Below are 27,831 nucleotides of genomic sequence, written 5' to 3'. Positions count from 1 at the left end.
CATTAATGCTGTTCTGCAAACATGCTGAAGTGGAAAACAGTGATTATTTTTTATTTGCAAAATGGAAGGAGCAGCAGTAAAATGGAGAAATTTCCCCAACTATTGACATTTCTTTTAGATGAAATACAAAGGTTGAGAAAGAGTTTATTTATTTATTTTAAATATGCATGAAGAAATACTAGACTTTTTTTGATAGCTGTGTATTCAGAGGAGGGGAATTATGAAAATTCAACTCTGTGCTCCACAGCTTTTAGTTGATAAAGCTACCCATACAATGCAAACCAATAGTCACAGATGTTAGTGCAGAAATAAATCTTACAGTACATACTAATAACAAAGGACATGTCTTTAAATATTACGTGTAACACAAGATGATACTTACAAAACAAATCAGAAAATCTATTTTAAAGCCCCCAAAGAAAACAAAAGACTTTATAACATGTTAGTTCAAGGGAAAGGATCCCCTTTATTAGAATTTCTATTTCTCCTTGCCTGGGACAGAGATAGGTTATTTTGAACCTGTTAGCCTTTGGAATCTATGGAAAACATGTAATCAACTTCCAATGAATTGCAACTTTCACCAGAGGAAAAAGCAAGGTTAATTTTTAAGACCCTCATATGGAAAAATATGCTTACAGGGTTTTTATCCAACCTGTCAATTGTCTCTTGTACAGGTTTGACACCAAGGTGCTATCATGGAGGTAAAAGTTATGCTGGTGAAACAAGGAATGAAGCAGTTAATGCTACTGCAGTAACTCTGACCTTTGAACTGCACTTCAGTAATCATTAACCACAGTATTCACTAGCTTATCTGCATGTTCAGACTGCACTTCCAGGTTTTGATTTAAAGCTTCATCTGAGCTCTTCACTGGGCTTCTTGAATGTCCCTATTCCTCCTTTTTGTGTGTAATCAGGCCAGTAGAAGATGCAGAAACCTGTATGACATCGGAATGGGATTGGGAACATTTGCGTGAAGACCTTTCCAGCATTTTAAGATGTGTACCTGCAGCTTTCTGAAAAGCATCAACAGCTTTTTCAAGTCCAGCCTGGGTCTGACGATTGCATCTTGTTCCAATCTGTGTGTACAGAGCTCCGATGTTGAATAAAACACTGGCTTTTTCAAGCAACAGATTTTGCTGACACACTGGGACACCTGTGAAGGAATCATACCTTGGGAAACAAATATTAGAAGAAGTGTTAAGATTAACAGAGTCCATTGAAAAAAACAAGTACTTTCATTCTGTTTTTCTGAATGAGTAGTGGAATTATTAACTGTTCTGCTGCAGTGAAAATGAAGATGTACAAAAACCCATAACGTTCTGCAAGGATAATCCACATAATTAACCAAGCCAAGGAGCAGCTTTATTTGAGACAGTTTTCAGCAGGTTTTACAGTAGGGCCTCCATAAGCTCATGACATTTCATTCAGAAGTGCCCATAAAACATCACAGAGGTGGAGAGCACACTGGGGAAGTATACATATGTGCTGCTACAATCTCCTACTGAGGTGTTGCCAAAGATCAACAAGCAAGGCCAGATCCTCTACTGCTTGTGTTTAAAGTTTCTATTTGCAGGTCTAACTAGAAATTTAACAGTTCCTCTTGGCTACAGGGTAGTCAGCTTTTTTATCATAAAAATTTTTATTTCAGAGTCAAATTTTGCTCACAGATATAGTAAATACTCCCTTATAAAAAAATAAGTTGCTTCTTTCTCTCTTCTGGTCCAAGTGGTCTTCTTAACAAATTGAAGGAGGGGAATTAAGGTCTGGCCCCCTTCCTTGACTTCATTTTGTACACCTAGGTTCAGAATTCAGAAACATCTGTAGCTATACAAAATGAAGATTACTTTCTCTCTTTCTCCCTTCTGCTAACCTGTAGCACAAATCATAATCTGGCCAATGGTTTCACTCTTAAGCATGTAACAGGTGTACTGTATTCAGGTTTACTCTTAACTAAAAAAAAAAATTGACAACACACTGCAGGGATTCAAGAGGAGACACACTCTGACATACTACAGATTAAAAAACAGTTAATGATTAACCAGTGTTCTGGGGGAAAAAGAAATGACTGAAGAGAAACATGAACTACACACACTTACCATGTAAATAAAACTCCAATGTGCCTGGTGGGTGGGAAAAATCTGTTTTCTACATAACCAAGTTGCAGGAAATAGCTTATCAACATCTCAATGCCAGCTTCATCTCGGCTAGGAGTGCGGCAGGCCTTGGAATACAACAGATTAAAATTAAGTGCATTCTGTTGAGTTACAGGATGAATACTGAAACCCCAAGGAAAAAGCTCTGCTTCCTTTGGACTTCTGCATATCATAGAAATGTGTGGAATCTGAGAACAGTAAGCTTAAAGCCATATGGATTCATGCCAAATGTTTTTCAGCTGCACACAAGTAGCACACAACCTTTAAAAAAGCAAACAGAATCTGTTTGGCAAGTCTCAAAGTTAATTAAATAAAGACTGTAGGTATTTTATGAAAGCTACAGAGAAGGCTTTTTTTTCTAGCATAGTACAGGAAACAAGCAATAGTCAGAAATACCAACCATTCTACTACAATATTTTGCCAGGTTAATCCACTGCAACACTCTTCCTGCTAAATTTAAAATACTTTAAAATAAAAAATAGTAGGCAAGACAAGTCTTGGATTAACAAAATTTACGAAGTTAAATCAATAGCTCAATCATTTTGCATAACTTTATCTGTTTCTTCACTTTTTCTCTACTCAGATTGTAAAGCTCTTGGACAATGGACATTCATGCACCATGTCTCAGAAATTAAGTCAACTGGAGTATAGTAAGCTTTAAGTAAAAATGTGGTATTTTGATTTCATACAAATGTTATTTACAACTGTATATTAAAAGACCTCATAGTACACCATACTTGAACTTACTTGTCTCAGATCCATGAGATCTGCTATTTCATCTTCATACTCTGAACTGTCTTGACTATAATGTTCCAGAATAAAGTCCTAAAGAGAGAAAAAAAGATAAAATATTAGAGCATCTAAAATTAGCCTAAACTATTTTTCTGCAGTTACAAGCAGTATGAGATTGATTCAGTTGTGATTTGAACGGTGTCTACTCCCTTTCAGTCAACATACAACAATGAGACTACAATAAGACAGCAGAGTTATGATTTGATATCTTAGACAAATTTCACTGTGATGTAAAGGAACCAAATATGTGCTACATTAGCTCCAATTGGTTTTAAAACAACAACACTTAGTGGCTTTGAAAGGGACAAACAAACCCCATTATCCAAAATGACAAGGGGACCAAGTGACCATAAAAACTTGTTAACAGAAAGAGACTGCCAACTTCCTGTGAGCGACACTTGAAATAACAAAGCTGCAATGACATGAAGTGGCACCATGATCTGACCATGGAATTTAACCTACAGAAGTAAAAATAGAGACAAATGCTACAGTGATACAAGACTGTTGACTGTGAGTTAAAAATCTATATTGCACAATACACAGACATTCAGAAAATACAGAGGATGGTTCAAGTAGCCAGCAAGTATATTAGACAACAAACAAGGAGAGTTAATGCTGCAACACTGCTTCCCATCTGAGCTATCCTGGTTAGTGTAAGTTGGTGTATCACTACATCATGCTGAGTAAAATCTTCATTACTACTTCCTTTCACACTTACATCAGTAATCAATACTATTAAAAACAAAACCAGAGAAGGAATTTTTATTCTTTGGTTTAACTCTGTCTTCAAAGTGGAATTTCTTTGGAGTCCAAACATTTTTGGACTTCTTGTCCTAATTAGGTAGGAGCAATGACCCAACTCAGTGGTAGTTAATTTTTAACGTCATGATCTTGATCTTAGGACAAAACAAAAAATAATTTGTACCTAAATGACTTCTGTTTCTTTAAACTAATCTGAAATTGAAGTTATTACTGTTAACTATTCATTCTGCAATGAGTATGTAAAATTTACCTTGAGGGGGAGTGTAAAGTCTACATCTTTGGTTTCCTTTAGGCCAAGAGGTACCAGGGGAATACTGAAAGTCTCTCTATAGAAAAAAAGCAAAAAGATTCACAATTTTTTTTCTGCTTCTGTTATAAATGCTTTTGTTTTATTTGATGACAGGAATTTCATACACTGATGAGGTAAAGAGAAAAGTATACAGTTCCTTCCTGCACAAGAAAATCTGCCTAATGGCCTGTATTTCTCAAGAAGAGATTGAAGAAAGCTACTTGCCTGCACTTTTTTTTTTTTCATTATTTAAGCCTATTTTTCCTCCAGGCAAAGGAAAGGAGACTCTCAAAGGCTGCCTTACTGCAATTTAGCTCCACAGCTGCTAGGAGATCTGTCACAGTAAGAGCCATGGTATGTATTAGCAGTTATATTCAGTATTTTGCATGTTACCAATGGTTTTGTATGTAGCAGTTATCTGTGCAACACAGGGAGAAGCAGGGCCAAAGTGTACCAGCTTTCACAGTGAAAGGTCTAGGAGTAGAAGCCCAAGAACTGCCTAGCTTCCAGGCAATGCTAGGTGTTAACCTCCAGACAAGTCAACCTCTAGAATATCAAAGGGCAATAAAAAAGATCACAATAGCTTCCAGATACATAGCTGGTTGTTTGGATTTAACAGAGCAGTATCAAGCAATTATAAAGTTCATCTAATATTTTCATTTTTCCTGAAAACAACTTTTTGACTGTCTAACCATTGTTTAGAGCATTCCATTACCAACTACAAAATCCCACATTCATTTATGGTCTTGTCAGCAAAACCAACTTTCTTATTGGTCAAAATTCCATCTTGAGAGGGTGGCAGTAGAAACACAGCTTCCTAAGCAGAGCAAGAGTCCTTCATGATCCAGAAAGTGGCTCTGCTAGCTTCCAGGACTTCCAGGACACAGAGTCAAAACACCATTTCAAGTGGTGCAAATGATCTGATTTCTGATGAGGCTTTTAGAAGAAACCTCAACACTTTAACCACAGATTATATCAATGCTTTTTCCTCGAAAGGAAGTGAGACACATGGAAAAGAAATCCTAATTTAATGATTTAATCCATTCTACTGCCATGCACATTCCCTGTAGATATCAGCATTGGTCATTCAAAGAAAGTGAATTTAATTTTTTTTCTACAGCTAAGGTGCCACACCCATGGAGGACTGAACAGTTAGGGAGGTGATCCTGGATTTCCAGAACTGAGTAGAAATAGCATCACCCTTCTCAATCAGGCTGACATGTGTGCAAGTACTGGGAGGGCCAACCCTTATATTGTTTTAACACAGGCTAATCCAGTAAACCATGGGTGTGACCTTATGCTAACAACTGTATGCACAATAGTCAGAGAACAACTATTAATAGCTACTTACTGTTAAAGACTGGAGCAGTTACAGGGACATTAATTATTTCAGCTGATGAAACATAAAAAGCATTTAGAGCTTAGAATGAAAAGCATAAGAAAGGCAAAACACCATTCAAAATAGATTGGGAAAGTAGGATCAGGAGAGAATAACAAGCATATTGCTGTCCAGCCTCAAGGCTTCTGGCTGCCTTGGGGCCTGACCTACTGCTCATCCTTCAGTGAGAATCCAAATATTTTTAATTTTTTTAGCTAGAAGAAGAAATAGTACTTGTGGAGCCCTGCTCTCATTTCCACAGCTGTAACTGCTCTCTGTGCTCACATGCATCTATGAAGACCTGAAAAAACTTGAACAAGAAACCCAAATCTCAAAAAAAAAAAAAAAAAAAAAGAAAAAAGACCAAGCAAAAAATCCCAAAATTTTTTTGCGTCAAACAGTTGTCAAAGTTTGCCATGGGGGTGGAGGGTAAGAAGTTTAGCACAAGTTGCTGTTTGAGAGAACTACAACATAGATATTTTGCATCAAGTCAGCATTCAGTTGGAAGTTACCTCCCTGGAAATGTGTTTCATCCTTTTTATATTAAGAATTCCTTGTAAGCCACCTGGAAGTTTAACACCTAACTGAGAACAGTGCTAAAAGGGACACAAAATTATATCCCCATCACATGAAGCATTTCAATTTGTACCTTGAGCTGCTGTTAATCAAATAGTAAATATTTTAGGTTTAGGAGGAACATGACATGTAACTGATACAGAAATCATTTCGGTATGCAGGCAATGAATACTCCTTAACTTTGAACTTTTATCTTTGAGGAATCCACTGCAATTTAAAGATCAGTGTGCTCTTCAAAGTGGAGAAAAATATCTTGGAAAAATCCAACTTCATCTACTAAAAACTCCTCTGCTTTACCCAAGGATTTTGTGGTTTTCTGTCACTGAAGAGCACACATTCAAGATTACCTAGTGTGCTTTAAACATCATATCAGCATTGTGTCTCTGTTCTCCAGCTCCAGAGAGGACTGTTATATGCACCACATTTGAGAAGAGATATTGCTTTATGGCTAAGTTTGTTCACTCCAGAATGCACTGAGCCAATTAGCCATTCCAGTACTGGAAATTCTGCTAAGTGCCAACTGCTTGCAGTATAGCTCCAAGAGCTTTCAATTCTCACAATACTCCTCTCTTCAAAGGAACTTCACATCCAAGGATTAGTGGCACATACATTTCCCAAGAGAAGGACAAATATGCAGACTAACCCTTAGTCAACAAATCTACCATCAAGTATGTTCTCTTCCTATCAAGCTCTCTGCTCTTTCGCATGATTCGTGTCCAACATTCACACTCGCCTAGAAACAGTTTTGTTTTCAAGGGTAAACAGAAGATCTGTTAATAACTGAGTAACTCAGCTTTATACTTACTCTGCATTTTGATAAACTTCTACTGAGATATTAAGTCCTTCCAATTCTTCCTTTAAGATCTGCAGGTCTGAATTTACAAAACTGAGTTCCAGTAGTACTTGCTCTCGTACTTTGTTGTTGGTGGTTGCTCTGCAGAGACATATCAATTTTTTATTACTCAGGAAAAGGTTTTCTACAAGCTTGGTTGACCCCCTTCAACCTCCAATGCAAGCATTCTCAGCATTTTTAAGATTTCTTTTTATCTCCTTAAGAGATTATACAAGACCTCATGTTTCAGAATTTATTAGTTTTTTTTCTGTCAAGAGAGTGCTTGGGATAGTTTCCAGACAATAATAGCATGCAGCCATGGAAGATCTCCTAGATGCCAAATTTTCCGTGTATGATAAAGGGTCAAGCTCATTTTCAGATACATTAATCAACAAAACTAAAGCATCTTAATCAGAATCACTATCCTATTTTCAGATTATGTGATAATTATTTTTTTTTAATCAAAGAAGATAGGTGGGTGGAGGTGGGAGGAGTCAGGAGACATTCTTTAACAGAGACTTCCCCACCTTATAAATTGAATAAAGATCTTTTGAGACTTCAGATCTTAAGAATAAAAGAAAATAACTTTCCCCAAAAAGTTATTACAGAAAAAAATATCTTTCAATCAGATCTTTTTAATACAAGACAATTTTCTCTATAATTTGATTTTGTTGTTTGCAAGTTTACTTTGCCATTTATGTGTTTAAATGGCAACACTTTGAACTGCAAGCACAATGGTAGTTAGCATTTAACACCCCCAAGCATTTCTTTGTGATTATTTATTTGTGTATTATATCCCAATTTCTAACCTGAGTCTCCATACTGACAATTTCATTAGAATATTACTCTTTTCAAGATACTTAAATCATCTGTATCTATAAATCCACAGGTAGGAGTTTAAGATAAAAGGTATTCATGCTTACGATACTGTACCCTTATATTAGAGTCTGAATCTGAAGACAGTAACAAACTTAAAGTTGCAGCATTTTGCATTTACCTTTATTTTAAGACAAATTTCACCATCATAAATATTTATGAACAACCATCTCATAAATCTAGGCTCCACTTGGAGCAGTTCTCCAGTTTTATGGAGCACCTTGATGAAGAAATAATTATTCCAAAACTAAAATTCTGTATTTGTTTTTCATATTATAAAGGAGACACCTGTGATTTTTCTATGCTGTACTTTATTGAATACCTTGGATTGCTTGAATTAAGCAATGTTAACATCTGTTGCCTTGATAAACCAAACTGGATACAAACATATGATGGGGTGGATCTTCCTTGATAAAGGCAGCACCACACAGATAAATGGGCAAGTTTTGAAGCATTTTAATTGTGATGTATTAAGGCTCCATGTTTGGTCTAGCTTACCATCCTCCACAGGAGGGATTCTAGTACCTTTTTCAGAAGCCCCACAGTTCCAACCAGACTGACTTGTCGATTTGCTCCATGGCTATGAACATCCATGTGAATTTAATTTGATTACCTTTTCATGTTTTTTACACTGTAGACATACCTTTTAGTAACAACCAGCAGAACACAGCTACAGGGGCAATGTGAAATTGTTGAGATAACACTACACTGAATTTAATTTTAACTCAACTTCCAGAGCAGAAGACAACAAAAAAGGAGAGGGTGACATTTAGACATTCTAAGAACAGAAGTCTTTGCTCTATATGGATCGTGTGCTTCAAGCCTAGCGCTTGCTTTCAGCCAAAAGTAAAGAAACCTGCATTTCCAGTTTTTTCTCAAATTCTACTCCAGGAGGCTTCTTGTGGACAGCAATTGGTTTATTTGTTTTAGAACCTGATGAAATTCAAATCGAATCTGCAAACATAAAGCTTGTTTATGTTTTTCCTTAGGAGACTGTAGATATAACTGATCATGTGAACTGTCTAGTGGTCAGGTTATTTTTAAAATTGCTTCTTTCAAAGAACTAGCTAGTTTTAATAGTTCAACAGGTGTAGATTCATTTTAGATTTCTAAAATCTTAAAAATAAATTAGTTCCTCTACTCTTAAATGGATTTAATTCCCACCCCTGTAAATAGCGACGTCAGTATTTCAGCAGTTAATACTGGCATCAGAAACTGAACTTTAGGATATCTAGGTTAAATGTTACCTGTTTTCACATTAGATATTACTTATCTCTTTAGCCCTTCCAAAACACTCCTGAATCAACAAGCAGAAACATTAACTGAGTGGAACTTGCTCAGTTTCAAAAGCAGGTATAATGCAAAACATACAAAAAGCAGTAAAATTCTAAGTCTCACTCCTTAAGTCAATTACCAGAAAACAAAACAAATTTAAGTCAGTCACAGAGACGAAAATTACCTAAGTTTTCAACCTGTCACATCACCGGCAAGAGTGGAGATAAAAGCAGTTAACAGACAACAGCCAACCCATTGATTAATACCAAGTTTAAGAAAATTTAATTTATCCAAGCATTTTCACTTCTTTAAGTACATTTACTAGATTTTGTTTTTGAAGACCCATTGCTGCTCCAGTTGCAGAGAAACAGACTCTACAGGAAACTGCTGCAGATGAGAATTGGGATAGTTTTCAGTTCTTCTGTGTAAGATTGGAAATCTACAGGCTGTTTGCCGAACAGCCTTAAGGCAGGGTCAACACAAGGCTGTTCCTATGGGGACAGCCACATATGAAAACATATCCTAACAAAATGTAATAGATGAAGTTACCTCAAACTGTAGGAGAATTTGGTGGCAACTGGTGGTAACCCAGCTCAAATTAGATGTGTGCTACCCTGCTACTCCTGTATCATTATTACAGGGAGTAAAAAAGGCAATGAATGGATGGTCCTTTCTACTATGCAGTACAGAATTAAAGGATCTTGGAAAAAGCCAACTGCATAGTGGCAATACATTTATTTGATCTGAAGAGTAAAAGGGACTCATTACAATATTCAGCAAGGTTCACTTGCCATTATCACTAGCAATAAAGCTGAACAAAGAGAGCAACCTAAGAAAGTCTAACATTTAGCTCATTTACTACAACATAGTATGAAAGTGCACTTGAAAGCAAACGACTCTTTAGAGCTATAGCTTGAAGAAAATTCAGGGAGATTCACAAATCATTCTAGAGTAAGAGATGCAGCATGTTTGGAGAAAATGAGGAGAAAATACAATAGCTAAAAGACTTCTACAAAATTAAAATAAAATTAAACAACTGTTGCTTGGGCAAGAAAACTAAGAAACCACGTACCTTAAAAGATTTTCAGCACCAGCTCTCATTCTCACTGCTCTTAAGATCTGTTGGTTTAGAACAGCTCTTTGATTTTGCAGTTTGCTTCGTCCAGTCTCAGCAAGAGGATTACATCCCTATAATTAAGAAAACAAGTTTTTTGTTGCTGTTGGAAGAAACTTCAGACAGACTAACATGGAATTTAAATGAACTTTAAAGGTTCATTTAAATTCAATGTTAAAGGCATAGGTTCTGTATGAATACAAATTAGTTACCTTGACATCAAGGATGATCTGACATCAACAACAGTATTTCTTGTCTCAAACTTGGTCATTAAAACCAAAAGGGACCATGACCATAGTACATTTTAACATCAAAATCCAGACAGAAAATATTTGTTTTAAACCTTAAGTACACATGAGCCAGTCTCTTCTCCCCTAAAAATATTTTCAAGGTATTTTGCAAATGCAACCAAATTTGACAGAATGTTATGAAGTTTGTAGGATTTTACGAAAGCAGTATCTGGAAGACAGCAACTCTCATCAAAGCTTCTGCCTTGTAAAATATCAAAGTTCCATACTGGGATATATGCAGCCTAGAAGTACAACTTTGTCCAAAACAGACTGTGGTGCTCAAAGTTTGGGGCCCAAAAACGTGCTCCCAGTTTTAGGATCTCTGATCTTACCTTCTGGTGTCTCAGACCTTCAGTACAATTCCTCCCCCTCCTTCCCTAGGCTCCTTTCTTTACATCTCAAACTTACCAAAACAGAGCTTAACAGGGTAAAATGATTATACCCTCAGACTCTCATCAAATTAGGCTCTTAAAAAGTAAAGCATGAAATCCAGAATTCACAAGAATGCTCCCATGTATGTGCATATCGTACACAAGTACAAGACTCAAAACTCAAACTGTTGAAACGTGTTTGAGCAGAACTGAGCCATTGCATTCTAAGCTAAAACTGCTGCAGATGAATAGGACTGCATGTTTGTCCTTTTTTGATTAAGGGAAACACAATTTTAACACCTTTTTAAAATATGTTAGAAATTTCTCTTGCACAATTTATTCTTTGCCCCTGCCATCCCTTTTTTAAAAATTATCAAATGCCTTTGAATCTTAATACTCAGAAGTCTGCCAGCACATCCCTGCAGCCTTAACTAATAATTCTGAAGCTAATAAAATCACTATTTTAAGGCTTACCCTTAAATAAAGAATGTCCTTTTGAGTGGCCTCACTGGGTATGATTACAAAGCTTATCAGTCCTACTGTATTGTCTGCTGCACAAGAAGGACGCTCAGACCTCTCCGAGTCTTCTTTCAACTACTTCAGCCACTAAATTGTGTACTATTTTGGACCTCTCCCTCTTAGTTTTGACTAGAAAAATTTTATTTTGTTATAAGAGCATTTAGAAGTCTATTAACAAGCTCTAATTATGAGTGGCCAAGCAATGAAATACCAGCAAAACAAAAGTCAGTATTTAAAAAGAACATGACATTCTGATCATGAAGTTCAGTTCTCGTTTTTGTTGTCAAGTGAAAGCAAATTGACTTGACAACAGAGAAATGAGCAGATCAAACCAGAGTACTCTAGTTCAACTGAGAAGACACATAGCCCAATAGTATTAATTTCACATACCTACTTTGAAAAGCTTGTAATAAATAGGTAAAATGGCAAGAAGCTTGTGCAAACACGTCCAGAACTACCATTTGCCATGTAACTTCAAAAAACACACCACATTGAACTACTGCATTGAAATACCACTCACAGCATGAGCCCGCAGCTCTCTTCATTGAGAAATCTCTCACAGCAAGCTTGACATGTTGTGTTGGTTTGGCACAGCCTAGTTTCTGAGCAGCAGGGGAGAGCCACCAAAGTAGCTTCTGTGACAAGCTGCTAGAAGCTTCCACCCTGTCCAACAGAGCCAATCTCTGATGGCTCTGAAGATGGACATGCTGCTGGCCCAGTTAGAGAGGTTGGCAATGCCTCTGTGCTGACACATTTAAGAAGAAAATCAAAACAGCGCAAGCAGTTTTTCCCAGGGGTGGCGAGGTGCTGTGGCCACCGCCATCTCGCTGCGGCCTGAGTCGAGCCCTGCCTGCCTGGCCGCTCCTGGCCAGCCGTGCTGAGGGAGGGAGGGCAGGGGCACTGGTGGCTTCTCCCTCCTGGCACCCTGCTTGAGGAGAGGCACCAAATAATGCCAGCGCCACGGGATCCGCCGCTGCCGCTGCAGTGCCGGCAGGGCCGCCTGGCCGGCAGCGGAAACATGGAGAGCAATTCTCTGACATGGAACCTAGACGAAATCAACCTCTCAGCACCGTGGGGTCCTGCAAGAGTCTTTGAATTGGTGGAACTTTTTGGTGATGGTACCTACGAGCAGCACTTTTTCTTCTAGTCAGAGAAGAGGAGGAAGTGAGGGCATGTGAGGGAAAACAGCCTGGCACCACCAAGGTCAGTGGGAAAGAAAGAGGGGAGGAGGCTTTCAAGCATCTGAGCCAAGATTCCTCTGCCAGCCGTGGTGAAGACCATGGTGAAACAACTGTCCCCCTGTAGTGCATGAAGTCCACAGGGGATGCAGAGATCCACTGGCAGCCCGTGGCAAAAGCGCTCGCGCCGGAGCGGGTGGGTGCCAGAGGAAGCTGTGATCCAGTGCGAGACCCAAACAGAGAGAGAGGGCTCTGCTGCCAGAGACAGAGAGAGAGAGAGCAAGAGAGAGAGAGCCCTTGCTCCCAAACTGGAGCAGCCTATCCTCAGAGAACTGCGCCCTGTGGATGAGTGACCCACGCCACAACAATTCTGGGAAGACTGTCTGCCTGTGGGAGGGACCCCACAGCACAGAAGAGGAAAGACTTCTCTCCCTGAGTGAACAACAAAGGATCTCGGGTGATGAAATCACAAAACCTCCATGCCCTGTCTCCCTGCGCTGTCGGTGGGAAAGAGGGAAGGGCTGCGGGGAAAAAAGGCTTATTTTACTTTTCATTATGCTCCTCTGACTCTGTTAATAATAAATTTACTTTATACCTTTAAATTTGAACCTGTTTTGCCCTTAGAGTGTTTTCTCCCAGTACTCATCTCAACTCATGAACCCTTAGTTAATTTCTTTTTTTTTTTTTTTTTTCTCTCCTCTGCCCAGCTGAGAGCAAGAGAGACTTTCGTGAGTGCCTGGTTGGCCAGTGTCAAACCATGACACACACAGAAGATGAACTTTCTACTGGAGGGAATATGGACATGCAGCAAACTCATTCATCTCAGATTAGAAGCAGTCCTTTAACTACCAAATACTTTATGCTCCTTTACACACAACAAAGACATAAGCAATGCACACTTTAGTGTATAACATGGTCTTGTAGCCACAAGTTGCTGTCTGCTCTTAGTCTGGTTCTTTTTCTGGGATGAAGCTGTCCTTCCCCACTTTGATTTTCCTTCATTTTGTGTTGTATAGTCTCTTCTACTACTGCTATTCAGTTTTATCTCCTTCCATTCTATCCATGCCATTTTTCATTTGAAACTCAAAAATTATTTGCTCTTGCATTTATTTTGAGATTTAATTCTCATCTCAAACCTGTTATCTCCATATTTATGCACAGGTATCTCCTTCCAACTTCCTTCTTAACCACTTAGTTCAAGCATCCTTCTAAAATGTATCCTTGCCTTGCCCTTCATTTTTTCTGTAAAGCTGCAGCTTCCTCCCAGAACTCCCTGGCCCTTTTTGTGTGCCAAGCATGTTTGATGACATCATTCAAATACTTCTTTACAGCTGCTCTTCAGAAATATTTCAGGAAGACCGACTGCCTGATTCCCAAGCCCATGAAGCTTGTAGATGTGATCTCTTCATTTTAATGAACTTTTGATCAAGCTCCCACTGAACAATGAGTACAAAACTGCAGTGATCTGAAACTCTGCAAAGAGAAAAAGCATAAGAGATGTTTCCCTCCATTTCAAGTCCCCAGGCACTCTTGTCCATAGGGAGGAAAACCAGCCCTGGGCCCTACCAGGACAAGGCACTGACAGACCAAGGCATCTGTATAACCTCCCGTGTGCCTGCAAGTGTGACAGTTTTGATAAGAGGCTTCTTATGGATAGAGGAGTCTGTTTTCAGGATACACCCACCTGTTCAAGCATATGGCTCCCATTAACTTCACAAAGCCTATAAGCAATTAATATTGTACTTTTTGGGAAATGTTGCTCTTTACATCTCCTGCACAGGGGATGAGGACACTCAGCTGGTTTGTGTTCATTTGCAGGCTTAAACTCTTTATTGTAATCAAGCTGCCATAAAACTGATGGATAGCGTGGGAAATGGATTTATAGAAAATTCTCAAAGCCTGACAGAAGGCCCACATAGTGTGTATCTGTATACAAACTTTGAGATAAGAAATGCTGACTTAGAAATGTCATAGAATAGTACAGACATTGCTAAGAGAGAAATGGAGCTAGAAAAAAGTTTCAAAAGATAACCTTAAAAATAAGACTAGATACTTTAGAGAAATAGAACTATGAAAAATGCATTATAGTGAGACCCACAAGAAGTAATTTTAGATGATTGGCTTTAAAGCATTTACAGCATAGTGTAGCAAAAATAAGCCAAGAAACACTTATCATGTATTGTAATTAAGAAATAATTAACTTCTGATTGTGATGTTGTGAATTATAACACCTGTATTGTCTCACCCTTCACATGAGACTGAAAATAGAAAAAAAGTTTTTAAAACACCTCTCAGTTACCCCATCTCTAAGTCAAAAAAGAGCTTAATCTGACAAAGGCAGACGTAGAGAACCGTGAAAATAACCCATTCTGAAAAAAAACCCTCAAGAAATACACAGTCTGGGAAAGATACCCCTTGTGTAAAGCACAGATTGTGTGTACTAAAAAGTTATTTAGCAAACAGGTCCAAGCAAGTGCTTAGTTTTGTCTTCCTCGGTGTAGAAGATCCCTTTCCCAAACAGCATTTCTACATGGTTCACATCAAAAGTCCAGTCATGATGAATGCAAAAATCATGACTGTTTGCCAATGAGTAATGGCAGTAAGTATTCGAAATTAACATAAATATGCTTTACAAAGTAGTGGTTTGAACCTTTAAGATGAGCCACAATGTCTGAAGGTGACACAGAGTTGAAACTGGGTGTGCCTCCTTGCTTAAAGGAAACAGTCCTTTCCAGCCAGTGCAGATTGTCAAGCCAGCAGTGTACACAAACGGCCATATCCTCCAGGTACTTAAACATGCATGTTTAAGTAACAAATATGTATGGAACTTATGCACATAACTTCTTTGGTTCTAACAGCAGTCATAGAAAACAGCGTATTTCACACCAGTATTTCTAGAACTGATCCCAAGTCCTGCTAAATTGTCATTTCCTTGCCTTCTTGCAGTACTATAATTAATGGGTTTTTGCATGTTACCACTAGTTCAGTTTTGAAAATTTAGCTATATACTGCAGATCTTTCAGAAGCACAAGTTTTATCTGAGCGTTTTGTTGTTGTTGTTGTTTTGCTTTAATAAAGAGGTTGGGAAGATCTGGTCTTCCAGAGCCTGGTCTACTTGTGCTATGAATTAAGTATTTTATAGTTCTAAGCACCTGGCCCAAAGATTAATATAAAGTTAAAGAATTAATTACTGCATTAGACTCCAAATATGTATTTCCTACATGAACTCCATCTTGCCACAGCACTCACTAAGCAAAATTTAACATTCATATTTCATCAGAGACATCTGTCTCTTGACTAACTAAGTTTCAGATGATTCTTAGTTTCACATGAAGGCCTACTTTCTGTTTCAGGTTTTATGAATTTGTATATAATGAGTGGACTTTGGATGACAAGGGTTATGAATCATTGATATGTTGTTTCTGTTCTGCCGGATGAGAGGAAAGAGAACAAATAGCCAAATAAATATTCCTGTGTCAATGCTAATGTTGATGGTTGCCTGGCTACTAATGACTTAAAAAGAACCCCCAGGAGCTAAACCCCAGTGGAAGGACAGGTGTGGCAGGTTGGTAAACTGATACATTAACAACAGGTGGGGGGAAGCCCTGCAGAAAAAGCTCAGAAAGAGGGGAAGGACACAGAATTAATTAGGGAAGTGCTGATTCATGAGCTTGTTACCATAGCTATCATCATCTTCAGTCTGGTATCTCACTTATGGAGCTGCTTGCTTCTGCTTTTAGCCTTCTTCCCCGACACAGGGGACTAATATACAGTCATTCTTTCTGAATCAGCTTGGTCTCTGTGATAAGTATCTAGCCTCACAGATGAAAGCAAAGCTTTAAGAAAGAGAAAAAAATTATGTACCTTTGTTCAACTGATCAGAATCTAAAGATTTATTAAGCTAGCTGTCCTACTGCTCTGCCTCTGGGTAGCACAGTGGACTGCTATCCAGAACAGCCAAACTGAAGCTGGGATGTTTCATGTTGAGCCAGCCAATACCTAGAGAGCTGCAGAAATGTTAACCTTGGAAAATTAACTGTGGCTTTTTCTTACCATTTATTGCAACTTTCTGACTGGTGAGAGAAATTTGAAAATAGGGCCAGTGTAAGGTGTTACAAAGCAGCAAGCCAAGGTGGGAAAAACAGAGTAGAAAGAACTGGCTAGGTATCTCTTCCTTGCTCTGCTCCTACCCACCAAAAACACCAACCAAGAAAAACAAAAACCACCCCCAAATAAGCAGACAAAAAATAAGGCAGGCATAGCCCAGGTCATCACGCAAGCACTGGATCCCATGACTGGGTGAGTACTGTATTATAAATATCCTGAGTTCTGTATGTTGATGTGTCTCAGGGATATTTACTCTGCAAAAGCTTACTGGTTAAGTGGGGTGGTGTGCTATTAAAAAAAAAAAAAAAAAAAAAAAAGAGAGAACAGCTTGAAAAAGAAAGCTGTTTCTCTCATAAGCATTCAAAGGTAACTAAAAAAACCCAGGGAGACATTTGAGAGGCCAAGCAAGCCACAGAACCACGGCAGGTGAAAAAAACAAGCATGGTTGGGAAAAGTAGCTCATGTAAGCAAAGCAGCACATGACAACCGACCTGCTTTAATTATTATTGGTCTGTTGAAAAATACTTCCTGTCTAAATGCTCTACTTTTAAAACAAATTGTTCTTTCCTCTTAACATTAGTTTTGTCATTATTTTCATAGACAAGGAAGACTGGGGGCAGAATTTGGATGGATGTGTGGGACATGCATTGCTGATTCACTGATTGCTGTCAGTAACAGTAAAAGAATGTGAAACTCCACACAGAATAGGTCAAGACATGAGACTCATGGTCCAAGAGCACTCACACCACCTAGGAGAACAGGTACAGTGTGCCCTGGTAATGTACACTGAATTAAGCCAAGATAAACAGAACAGTAGCAAAACCAGTTCCTGGTACATTATCATGCCAGAAATTAAAAAGTTCCAGGCAGAAGCTCTATCTTCTTTTTGATGGAAAGTAGGGTGCTTCTTCCATTTTGCTATACCTTCTTCAGGACCCCACAAAGGATATTTTTTGTTGTTGTCTGTTTTGCTTTTAAAAGTAAAACTCTTCTCACAAGTTTGGTTGCAGCTCATCAAACAGCTCAAAAGGGTTGTTTTGGAAGGGCAATATAAGAGGAAGTGAATGGGGCAACAGTGATAGAGTTAAATGTACCCTATGTGGCTGCACAGGTAACTTCCTTAAAATTAGGTGATTAAAAAAGAAAAAACACCAACAAAAGACACACCAGCATTGAGCCAGCTCAAAGCATCTTACAGCTTTAAAGAAAAATTTTGCATATATAAACGATAGGTCTTTGCCATGGGGAAAAAGGAGATAATGGAAAAAGACAGGGTAAGGGAAAAGGTCCATCTGGAGCAGTTCTGACATCACTGCAAGGGAATGGGGAGGGTAAATCTGAGGAAGGCTGCAAGTGGACATCAGTTCCTGGCACCCACCACATCTCAGACTCATGGCAGAGTCACTTTTTAGTGGGACAACAGAGGTCAAAGCAGGAAACACAAGAGTGCATCTGTGTCCCCATTTCTGGCCAGTCACAGTTTTACGGGCCCCCCTCCCCCTACATAAAAAAAAAAAAAAAAGACACTAAACAAAAATTAAGTAAGTTGCTTTACGTACTGCATCTTGGGGATAGTGAGGACTGCTTTCTGGTATGCTGTATTTAAAACTTCAAAAAGCATAATGCATAAAAGAACAAGAGAGACTTTGAACACATTTCCCATAGTAATCCATTCATCAAAAGAAATCAAGAGTCTAAAACAATTGGATACTGTATGAATTGCCCAATTTTTCTCAATTATAAAATTTCACTGTGCACAATATTCTTAGAAAGTATGAGAGACAACCTCACTGTGTAAGTAGTGCTTGGAAGCCAAGTTTGAGCAGGACTGATGCAAAGCAAGTGTTTTCACCTTTCTACACAGCTTACAGAATAAAAAAAGTCAGTTAAGTACTTACCTTTTGACCTAAAAACACAAAGACTATCCTTGGAAATTGATGTGATTCTGCACCAACAAAAGTGGTAAACTAACCCTCAAATCTTTTCAGGAAAACAAACAGTGTGATTTAGAAAGGAAGGAGTAAACAATACCAAGATAACTCAAGAGGGGAATGGGGGAAGACCCATAGACACCCATCAAAAGCTCTGCCACTAATTTCAGTCACATGAAATCACCAAGTACACCATTCACAGAGACATTAGATACCACATTTAAAGTATCTCCTTGGGTTCACAGCTTGTATCTGTTCAAAGACTCCAGGAGTGGGATTGTTTTGGTCCATTTTTTGGTGTTTTATCTTCCCCTTCACCTACAACTTCTAAATCAGAATTAAAGCTCTGACTTTTGAGACCATTCAGCTAACATATAACAAGGTATACTATTTTCCTTCTTACTTTTAGGGACTACAGGTTTTGAGCATGTAGCCTAATCTAAGGTTTCTAACTTTAATAAAGACACTTATGAGCTGGCTGAACCTTTCCAAGATCTGAGGGAACAGAGGCAAGAATGTTTCACTGCAGCATGTGGCTCATTCAGATTTTATCAGATCCCCACTTTTTCATTACTTATGTCTTAAAGCAGTAAGTAATAAGAAAGATGCTCCTGATTAGGTATTAAATTGATCTTACAGTATTTTCATATATGACAAAAATTTCATTCCTGTCCAATAGGCTTTACACTGATCTAATACTGTTTCAGTGACCATAACTGCAACATACAACTTAATTTAAAATAAACTCAGTCGTTTAGCAAGTCTGAGTGTAGAAGATCTACTACTCATAGGACCTGAGGCACAATTTGGCTGCTAAACTTCAGTTAACTCTTATCAGCAACTTAGTTCATGAAAAGTCAACTTTTTTACTAACATGCCTCAAGGCAGCCTATGAGCTCCCGACAGTGTACAAAACATAGCTATGAAAAATAAGTAATTACAACTTGGCCACATTGTATGACTGGGAACGACTGCTAAAGACTGGAAGTCCTGCTAAAGACTACTAAGACAAAAGTGATTTACTCGCCAAATATTACAGTAGGATTACTCAAATGAGGAAGCCAGAGAAGATTTGGTCCAAGTTTTGTTTCAGCCTGTCTAGTTATTTACAAGGTGGTAGCGATTCCTTGCAGCATGGCTTGGCTCTTTTCAGCTAGAAAGAGTTCCTCTGCTAAAGGGCAATGCTGTTTAAGTTCCTGCAGGCTTCTGAATTCGATAAATACTGTGGCAAAAAAATCAAACTGCCTGTAAAGAGGGCAACAATCCAGATGGTTGCTGAAGTGCGTAATGGGGCTATTTCTGCACAGAGGCGAGCAGCAACAACCTGATGTATGCAGCTTTTTTTTACCCCCTCCATAGACTACACGGCTCATGGTCCTGGATCCAGAATCTACACCAAAACTCCCCTGTACCTACACCCGGACTTGAAACTTATGGACGGGAGTTACAGGTGCTGGGAACTTAAAAACAGCACGGGAAGGGCGAATCAAAGCTCTCCGAAAACGGCACTTACTGCCCTTTACCTCCAGTGAAGTTCACAGAACCCCACAGGGCTGCATTGCAGCCCTGTAATACTTAACTATAATTACTGTTGTGCAAAAAGAACTCAGGTGCAGGTTACGGCATAAGCCGCCCAGTCAGTCTGAAAAGTAATTAGGGCAGATGTTCATTAGGAACTTCCTAATGAATCTGTTAACTTCGTACCTTACTCCAGTAAACTTTCTTACAGGTACACAAGCAATTTACTAGAAAGCGCGCGGAGACGCGGCGAGCAGCAAACGGGGAAGAGAGCGTGGGGGGCGTGGGGGGCGATAAATAAAGGCAGCAAAAAGAAGGCCGACAAGTGCATTTGACTCATTTTGGGAAGCTACGAGGGCTCCTGTCCTTCAGGGCGGCGCCCAGCTCCGAAGCAGGGGAGCGCCGCCGGGGTCCCCGCGCAGCGCTCGGCCAGCTCAAGGCGCGGTCCGTGCGGCCGCGCTCCCTCAGCGCCAGGTCCCAGCTCGCCTCCCTGCCCTTGGCCCCCAAGGCTGCTCCCCACGGCCGTCGGCTGCCACGGGACGGAGCCCACAACGCTCCGCCGGGAGCAAGCACACCGCGAGTGGACCCCAGCCCCGATCCGCCCTCGGGAGGCGCTGCCCCGGGCACACAGCCCACTGTGCACGCAACCCACCCGCCCCGGGCTGGCCACCGAGCCTCCCACCTTCCGAAAGTAGCCGTCCCCCGCCGGCTCCGCCGCCTGGCGGGGCAGCAGGGCGTCTGTCATCTTCGGGCGGGCCGACCAGCCAGCCGTCTGTCCGTCCGTCCGCCACTGCTTCGAGACGAGCTCTTCTCCGTGCAAGCACGACCCTGCGGAAATGCCACCAGCGCCCCGCGGCACCGCCCGGCCCCACCTCCGCTGGTGGCGGGGAGGAGCCGCCCCGCCCCACGGCGCTGCTCCTCCGCCGCCCAGCGGTCCTGTGCAGGTCCTGGCAGCGACCCCCGCGCCTCTTCCCGCAGCAGCCCCGCCGGCGTGGCTGCGGCGCCCCTCGAGCGGAGACGGGCGGTGGCTGTGGCTGACTGAGAGCGGAGCCCGGTGCCCCGCTGTGCGGTGGCGGCTCAGCTCGCTCCTCCTCGGCCCTCCGGCCGCTCTCCGCTGGACCGTGCCGGAGTCTGCCTGGCCGCCTCGAAGGCGCGGCTCGCCTCCTGGCGCTTCCCCGCGCCGCCGAGCCTGGCCGCAGCCCCTGGGGGCCGCCGGCCGGAGCGGCCGCTCCCGGCTCTCCCCGGGGACCGCCTCGGAGAGGCGAGGCTCCCCGCGGGTGGCTGCCCCTCGGAGCGGGCTCGTTGCTCCGAGAGAGGCGCTCCCAGCCCCGCGGTGCCGCCCGCAGCGAGGAGGATCCCGGCGGTGGGGCCCGGGGCCCTCACGGCCACTAGGCACTGACTGCTTTGGGGTGGGTATCGCCTGCCGGCGCGGTTCGAGCACTGCTCTCTCCCTGGCCCCTCTGGGGGCCCGGCCGCCCGCACCCTGATCTGTGTAAAGGCTGGAAGAGGTGCCGCAGCCCGGGTCCCTGGAAAGGGCAGCGGTGTCTCACTGAGAGCCAGGGCTGGCTCTCTCCAGGAAAGTGCTGTGGGACCGACCTCAACATTGCGGAGGTCTGCAGTTGTTCGTGCTGCAGACCTCCTGTGTGAAACACTCCGCTGTGTAACTGCTTTCACAAATGTTACTGGACACTCGTGTGAGGAATTTGCCAATATTGGTTCCTATTCCTAGCCGTGCCTTACCTACAGAGCCTCCTGCACATTTAGCATTGAAAGATGCAGTACTTCAGTCGGTATAGCCTAACTTACCTTCCTCCCCACCTCCCCCGGCCTTATTTCTCTTTTTTTTTTAGCTTTCTTTGAATTATGGTGTAGTTGTGTCAGGCAAAAAAAAAAAAAATCAGAGAACATTTTTTTTTAATCAAAGGAAAAAATATCCTTGGAATTATATTCTTAATGGAAACTGTTATTTGAAAATATTGAGGTCTCCAAAGGGTTCTACAAGGCAGGCTGGTTAAACTGTGTGTCTACTGCATGGTTTTAAGGAAGAATATTAGAGTCAGCAACTCAGAAATTGGGATCCAAAGATGTCCTGTCTTGAAAGCAGCTGAATTTTGTTTGTTGTGATTTTGCTCACTCTCACCTTACTATTTTTCCCAAATAATTCTAAAAATACTGGATGAATGTATCAAAATGTGTATTAAATATGAATAGGTGAAAGTAGGAAACGTGCTTCAGTTTCTGATTTGAGCGTGTAAAAATGTTTTAAATTTTATCCTATTAGAAAAGGTACTTATCTGACAAAAAGGGGTTTAAAATTCAAATCTTGCAAATCAGTATAAAACTCCAAAGCAATATATAGAAACTAGTGTAAGATAAGGGAGTAATTTGCCAGGCAGGCTGTGCTGATACAATCTGCCAATTAAAACAACATCAATGTAACCCTCTTTGGAGTTTGCACTGCTGTCACTGGCTTTATTGAAAACTGATCTCATTGAAAGGCTACAGCTATTACTCCAAATAAAATCCTAAGAGCCTGTAGTCAGGACAAAGGCTCAGTTAGCAAAAATTATGACTATCATGGTTATGTGTAAAACACAAATTTGCAGAGATTTCTGCATGATACACCACCAATGACACTTTCTAACATATGCTGGTGACAAAATGCAGCCTTTCTTCGTTGCTGGTGGATTCTTTGAATAAAGCAAAGTCAGCACATCTAGTAAGTTTCTACAGTAAAAGCAGGAGTCCAAGATAGCAGGCTTCCTCCCTGTTGTTAGTGTCTGGGGTATATCACCCAGCAGCCTCACAACTGCCAGATTAGACTGTGCCTTCCCCTCGCTGGAATAAAGGGAATTTCATCAGGACTGCATTAGGACTGATAGGGTGTTTCTACACTAAGTCGTTGTAGGTTTTGTGTGCGTATAGTGAACGTGGTTTTTTTGCAAAAGCACATATTGGTTGTATGGTCTCAGTAGTGCTCAGCTGTATAATGACTGAGTAGGAGTGCTCTCTGACCCTGGAATGTAAATTGCAGCTTAGAACATTCCAAAACCTGATTTATGCTCAAAAAACCCATGTCCCTGCTCTTCTCTCCATCTTGTCTCCAGTAGCTTTTTGGTTGCTGTTAGAATTCCTAAATAGAGTTGGGTTCATACCACAAACATTCTCATGATTACTGCCTGAGTCAGAAGGCTTGGTTGCTGCATTGTAAAGATTGAGAAATATAGACTAGAAATACAGATTAATGCATTCATAAAATGGGTTGTATAGATACAGATGTTTGCTCAACATTTATTTTTAATATTTGAAAAGAGTCGATTCTGTGATCTGGTGCACTGGGCACACACTATCTGTAAGAAAGCATCAAATGCTTAAGAATTTGCATCTAAAGAATATCAATATGTTCTTCATGTGCTGAGGCCTGAGCAGCAGGCCTAAGCCAGGGCAGACTTACAATCCTGGGCACTGTGTGACCAACACCATCAGTATTACTTACCTAAGAATAGATGACCAAGACACTTACGGCAGCTGTTTCACCCCAAACAGGCTGCTTTAGAAACCTTCCCATAATCTTGTGTAGTTATCTGCAAGAAGTGTATAATTTTAAGAAACTTTCCCAACTGGCATTAATAGAGGTTTGTATGATATTTTGTATGGTTGTATGATATGTTAAGGAAAACCTACCCAGCCGAGGCCTGGGCTCTGGCCCAGGGTGCCATCAGATCCAGGTGTTTCTGTGCTAAAAATATAAACAGGTCACTTGGGCTGATTTGGGCCTGTGAAAACTGGACTCCCTTTCAGGGTGAATTTGGAAGCCTCACCGATGGGTGGATTTTCCCAATTGACAGGAAGAGTTCTCTCGGTCCTCTCTGCGAAATGGGGCTCACCAGCAATTGCAGTTGCAGACTCTGGATGATGGTAAAGTATTTAGGCACTTAGTGATCTGTCTTTCTCAATCACTGTTCTATTTCTTGTAGAGTAATGATTAGGTGAATTACTTGCCTATTTTTGCTTGTTGTTAAAGCTGAGAGATAAGCTTATTGTTTTATTAAATGTGTAATTTTACTTTTGTGTTGCCTTACTATTGATAGTAAAATGAGACCATTCTCTCCATTGGTGTCTGTATCCTTTAAGTTGCCCTGTCAATTGGCAAAACAGTTCTGCATGAAATGTTGAATCAGAAAGAATTAGTTCTTATCTCTGCATCACCTCTCTTAGTTCTTTCCAGAAGAACTCATCATCTCCTGGTTCTTTGCAGAACTAGGTGCTAACTGGATTTGTGCATTTTCACAGATAAAGCAGCCAGGTGATGTAGACAATGACCATGCTGGAAACAGGCACACAATGGCAGACCTTGAGTTGTGCCACAATAGTAAAGGTAAGAAGGATGAGAATTGGGACCAGAATCTGAACACCCTTACTGCAGACACATATGTATGATATATATGTATATATTTCTCATACGTTTGTATCACTCCACTCGTTCTGTTAATCCTCTACTTCTTCTGCTCCATCACATGAAAAAATATGTGAATATAAGAAAGGCCATCAATAGTTTTCTCTTTGGCTGCTAGGAAATAATTCCAGTTTGGGAAATTGATTTCCTGCTGGGGTACCGGTTATGTATCATTCCATACCCAAGACAGGAATCTGGCTGCCCTCTGGAGACACAATGTTTCTAATCTCCGATTTTACAGACCTTTTGGCTATATGGTGATAGCATGTCACAAGACATCTTTTGTCCCAGAGACACCCAGAGGCTTACCAGCAAAAGCACGTTAGAATTATACTGTGTGAAGGGAGAAGTATGCATCAACTCCTGCTGCTTCTCAAGGTAGGTTTTTAAATTCTGAACTTGACATAATAGGAACATTTGTTGGTGGCTTTGAATATTTAACTTAGATTCTGATCAAAAGGAGAGAAAGATTTTGTCAGTAATCATGACAGGTCCTAGCTTTGTCAATAAATTCCACTGCAGTGATTTAGTTGTGTTAGCATCATCCTTTATTTCTGAAGATTGCAGTTCTTAATGAGCAAATGTCTGCCTACTGTAAGCAAGTACTAGGTGAGGAATGAGGAAACATCATCATAGGTCGATTTTTTTTCCCCCATTCTCTTTCCAAATAGTATTTGTGGGGAGCAAAAAAAAAAAAAAAAGATTGCAAATATAGGGCATGAGGCACAGGAGCAGCAGTGATGTGAATCTGCTTTGAGACTGTTACAAATTTACTAGATGGAGTAGATTTCCTTACCAAGAAATTTACTGAGGAACAATAAAATGATCTGGAAATGGTACACAAACTCAGTATCAGGACTTCAGATAAGCACGATATGCTTTGCTGTAGGTGCAGTGCTCCACTGCTGCTTCTTCACCTTAGAGTTATTAAATGCACGTATTAACTGCAGCATTATCTTTGCTGAAATCCCATTTACTATTAAATAACTAATATGCTTTGCCTGTTCTACTGTGAAACCACACTGGAAACAAGACATTGCAGTTTATGTGGAAACTAAGACCAACCATGGGCAAAATCATCACCACTTTTCCCAGCTAATGCCTTGCCTTTAACCGAGATCGACAGATAAAAGTCTGGGTATTTAGGAACAATATCTGTTATCTCTTTTTATTTTCCAGTCCTTTAAAAAAGAAAAGTAGCACTTTGGAGAAGCTAAGGCAATGCCTCAAGGGCTGACCTTCAGGTGACTGTTTTGTCAACTGATAGAACAGCCCTGAGTCGGCACGATGAATATTCAGGAAAACATTCCCATTGAATCCAAGATAAGGCAGAGATGAGTTTGTCTCTTTTTATTGTTTGTAAAAATACGGGATTTTTATACTTCCTGTGCTTATGTTTTTGGTTTTTTTTTTTCTTTAATGTGATTTAAAAAAACCCTTCGATGAATCAAGTTTGTGCTTTTTTCTTTTATATATCGATTATACCAATTTTAGTCTGAAGTTCCCATGACTCGCATGACTTAAAACTAATCAACAAATCTAATTGAAGAAGTGGTTATAAATAATATTACAAAAGACATAGCAAGACACTTCTATGCCTGATCTTCCTGATGAACCAATACAGAACCAGATGTAGAAAACTATATATTGGAAAACAAAAGCCTCAAGTCCACCTGTGGCTTTAGGGCTCAAATTCAGCCTTACATCCACTGGCAAATATATGAACTTTCATTCAAAAATGCAGATTTTTTTTTTTTACCATATATATTTCTGTAAAAAATTGTTTGAAACGTAAGCTATTCAGTTCTACTAATATTTTAGTTTCATTGCAATTAAAAAAAAAAAGACATTGGAATTATTGTCTTATGTAACAGCTACAAATAGCAATTGTCACCTGCTTTAATGACTGTAAACGAGAGTTTACCGTGGAGAAGGAAATACCACTGGGATGCAAAAGTGATTATAATCTGAGAAAATCCTTAACAGGAAAAAAGCTTCAGTATTTGATTACCTCAACTCTTTCAACTGATCACACAAAAGATTTTCTGTTAGCATTGTGCAAAAAAGGTTTATTTAAGCCGGTGTGTTAAGTCAAAGTCACACAGTATCGACTATTCAGGAACAATTCTTTCCTAAACAAAGAGAAACAACAAGTATGCTAACAACTCGTTTTGCCACTGTGTGTTCTAGCTAAGTGCTTAGTAATGGTGAGAAAAGACAATGCACGTAGGTAGTGTCTGTGGCTTCCACTATATTGGTTTTGAGCGAATTAGAGACCTGAATGAAACAGAGTACTCCCTGTTTGCATGGAACCAAGTCACTATTTCCTACGGAATCCTGAAGTCAGGTGCAACTCCGGCAGGTTCACTTTGAAAGAAACCAGTTCCATGTAAACAATTGCAGAGAAATACAGAGATGGAGAATACACAGAAGCCGTAGCTGTTAAAGGAAGGAATCTCTGAAGACTGTGTTTTGATTTAGTTTCAAGGATTTCAAAGAAACTGGTGATACTTTAAAAAGTTGTGAACTGACAGAATCTTCAGCGCAAATCGAAGCGTTTGGTTTTTGGGGTTTTTTTTGGGGAGAGTGGGGTAACAGTGGAAATCAAATGCACATGTTGAACACTTGGGTCCTGCTGGTGAATACTGGTCTTTGTATAAAATACATTCAGTAAACGTTTCTCTCTCGATGCAGGCCTTCCCAAGGAGGTTCAGATTCCTGAAAAGCGTTCAGGGATGAAGCTCTTTGAGGGAAGGTTTGAACGCCCAGACTTCTGCCCCGATTTCTCTGCAAATTCTTCTTGAACAGCGTGTAAGACAACGTGGTTAGGCAAATTTTGCCATGTATTTGCTTAAGTGTACAATGAAATCCGCAACTCCGTTGGTTTTGATTCAGGGTGGAGTCCGCTTTACACCTCGATTTAGATGAAATCTGTTTGTCAGAGTCGTTGCTGCCCTTTTCCTAGCGCTGAGCCTGAGGGGGGCTGGTGTGGTGCACTCGATGACTGGAGGGAGTTACCGCACGGCTGCAGGTGACCGGGAGCTTGACATTATGTGCCGCGGGTCATTTTTAAACACACCAGCCGGCGCCTCGGAGCGATGATGTGGAGCCGCACACGGCAGCTCCGCAGAGCCGGACCGCGGGGGCTCTTCCAGCCAAACACGGTTGCGCTGGAGGGAGCGGTGCGCCCGGGACAGGCTGCGGGCCCCGCCACGCCTCCCCAGGAGCTCCGAGAGGGGCCCGCAGGACCGCGCTGTGCCCGGCGGCCAACCCCGATGCCGCCGTGAGGCCGGGGAGCGCTGAAGGGCTCCGGGGCGCTCGGCGGTGCCGCCGCTGCCGGCCCGCCCCCCGGGCGGGGTCCCGGCGCTGCAGGGCGCCGCTCCCGGCAGAGCCGTCCCGGGGCCGGGCGGGGCC

General features: G+C 40.9%; 1 protein-coding gene and 1 long non-coding RNA gene across 2 annotated transcripts in view; one reads left to right on the top strand and one right to left on the bottom strand.

Moving 5' to 3' along the window:
* RHPN2 (rhophilin Rho GTPase binding protein 2) overlaps positions 1-20,908 on the bottom strand; it is a 30,549-nt gene extending 9,641 nt beyond the window's left edge. The window contains exons 1-7 of the mRNA XM_068202502.1: positions 20,644-20,908; positions 10,006-10,121; positions 6,756-6,884; positions 3,958-4,033; positions 2,901-2,978; positions 2,097-2,221; positions 1,004-1,170 (exon numbers count right to left, since the gene is read on the bottom strand). Coding sequence (XP_068058603.1) covers positions 1,004-1,170; positions 2,097-2,221; positions 2,901-2,978; positions 3,958-4,033; positions 6,756-6,884; positions 10,006-10,121; positions 20,644-20,706 — 754 coding nt within the window. The 5' untranslated portion in view covers positions 20,707-20,908. The remainder of the gene's footprint in view (positions 1-1,003; positions 1,171-2,096; positions 2,222-2,900; positions 2,979-3,957; positions 4,034-6,755; positions 6,885-10,005; positions 10,122-20,643) is intronic.
* On the top strand, positions 15,323-20,200 carry LOC137480950 (uncharacterized). The gene is made up of 3 exons (XR_011003202.1): positions 15,323-15,970; positions 17,113-17,273; positions 19,803-20,200. It is a non-coding gene; the product is annotated as an uncharacterized lncRNA (long non-coding RNA).
* Positions 20,909-27,831: the final 6,923 nt, after the last annotated feature.

This window comes from Anomalospiza imberbis, chromosome 12, assembly GCF_031753505.1.
Source record: "Anomalospiza imberbis isolate Cuckoo-Finch-1a 21T00152 chromosome 12, ASM3175350v1, whole genome shotgun sequence".
In the NCBI taxonomy this organism is placed as follows: Eukaryota; Metazoa; Chordata; class Aves; order Passeriformes; family Viduidae; genus Anomalospiza; species Anomalospiza imberbis.
Note: the sequence above shows the minus strand (reverse complement) of the source record. Positions and strands in the feature narration are given on the sequence as shown.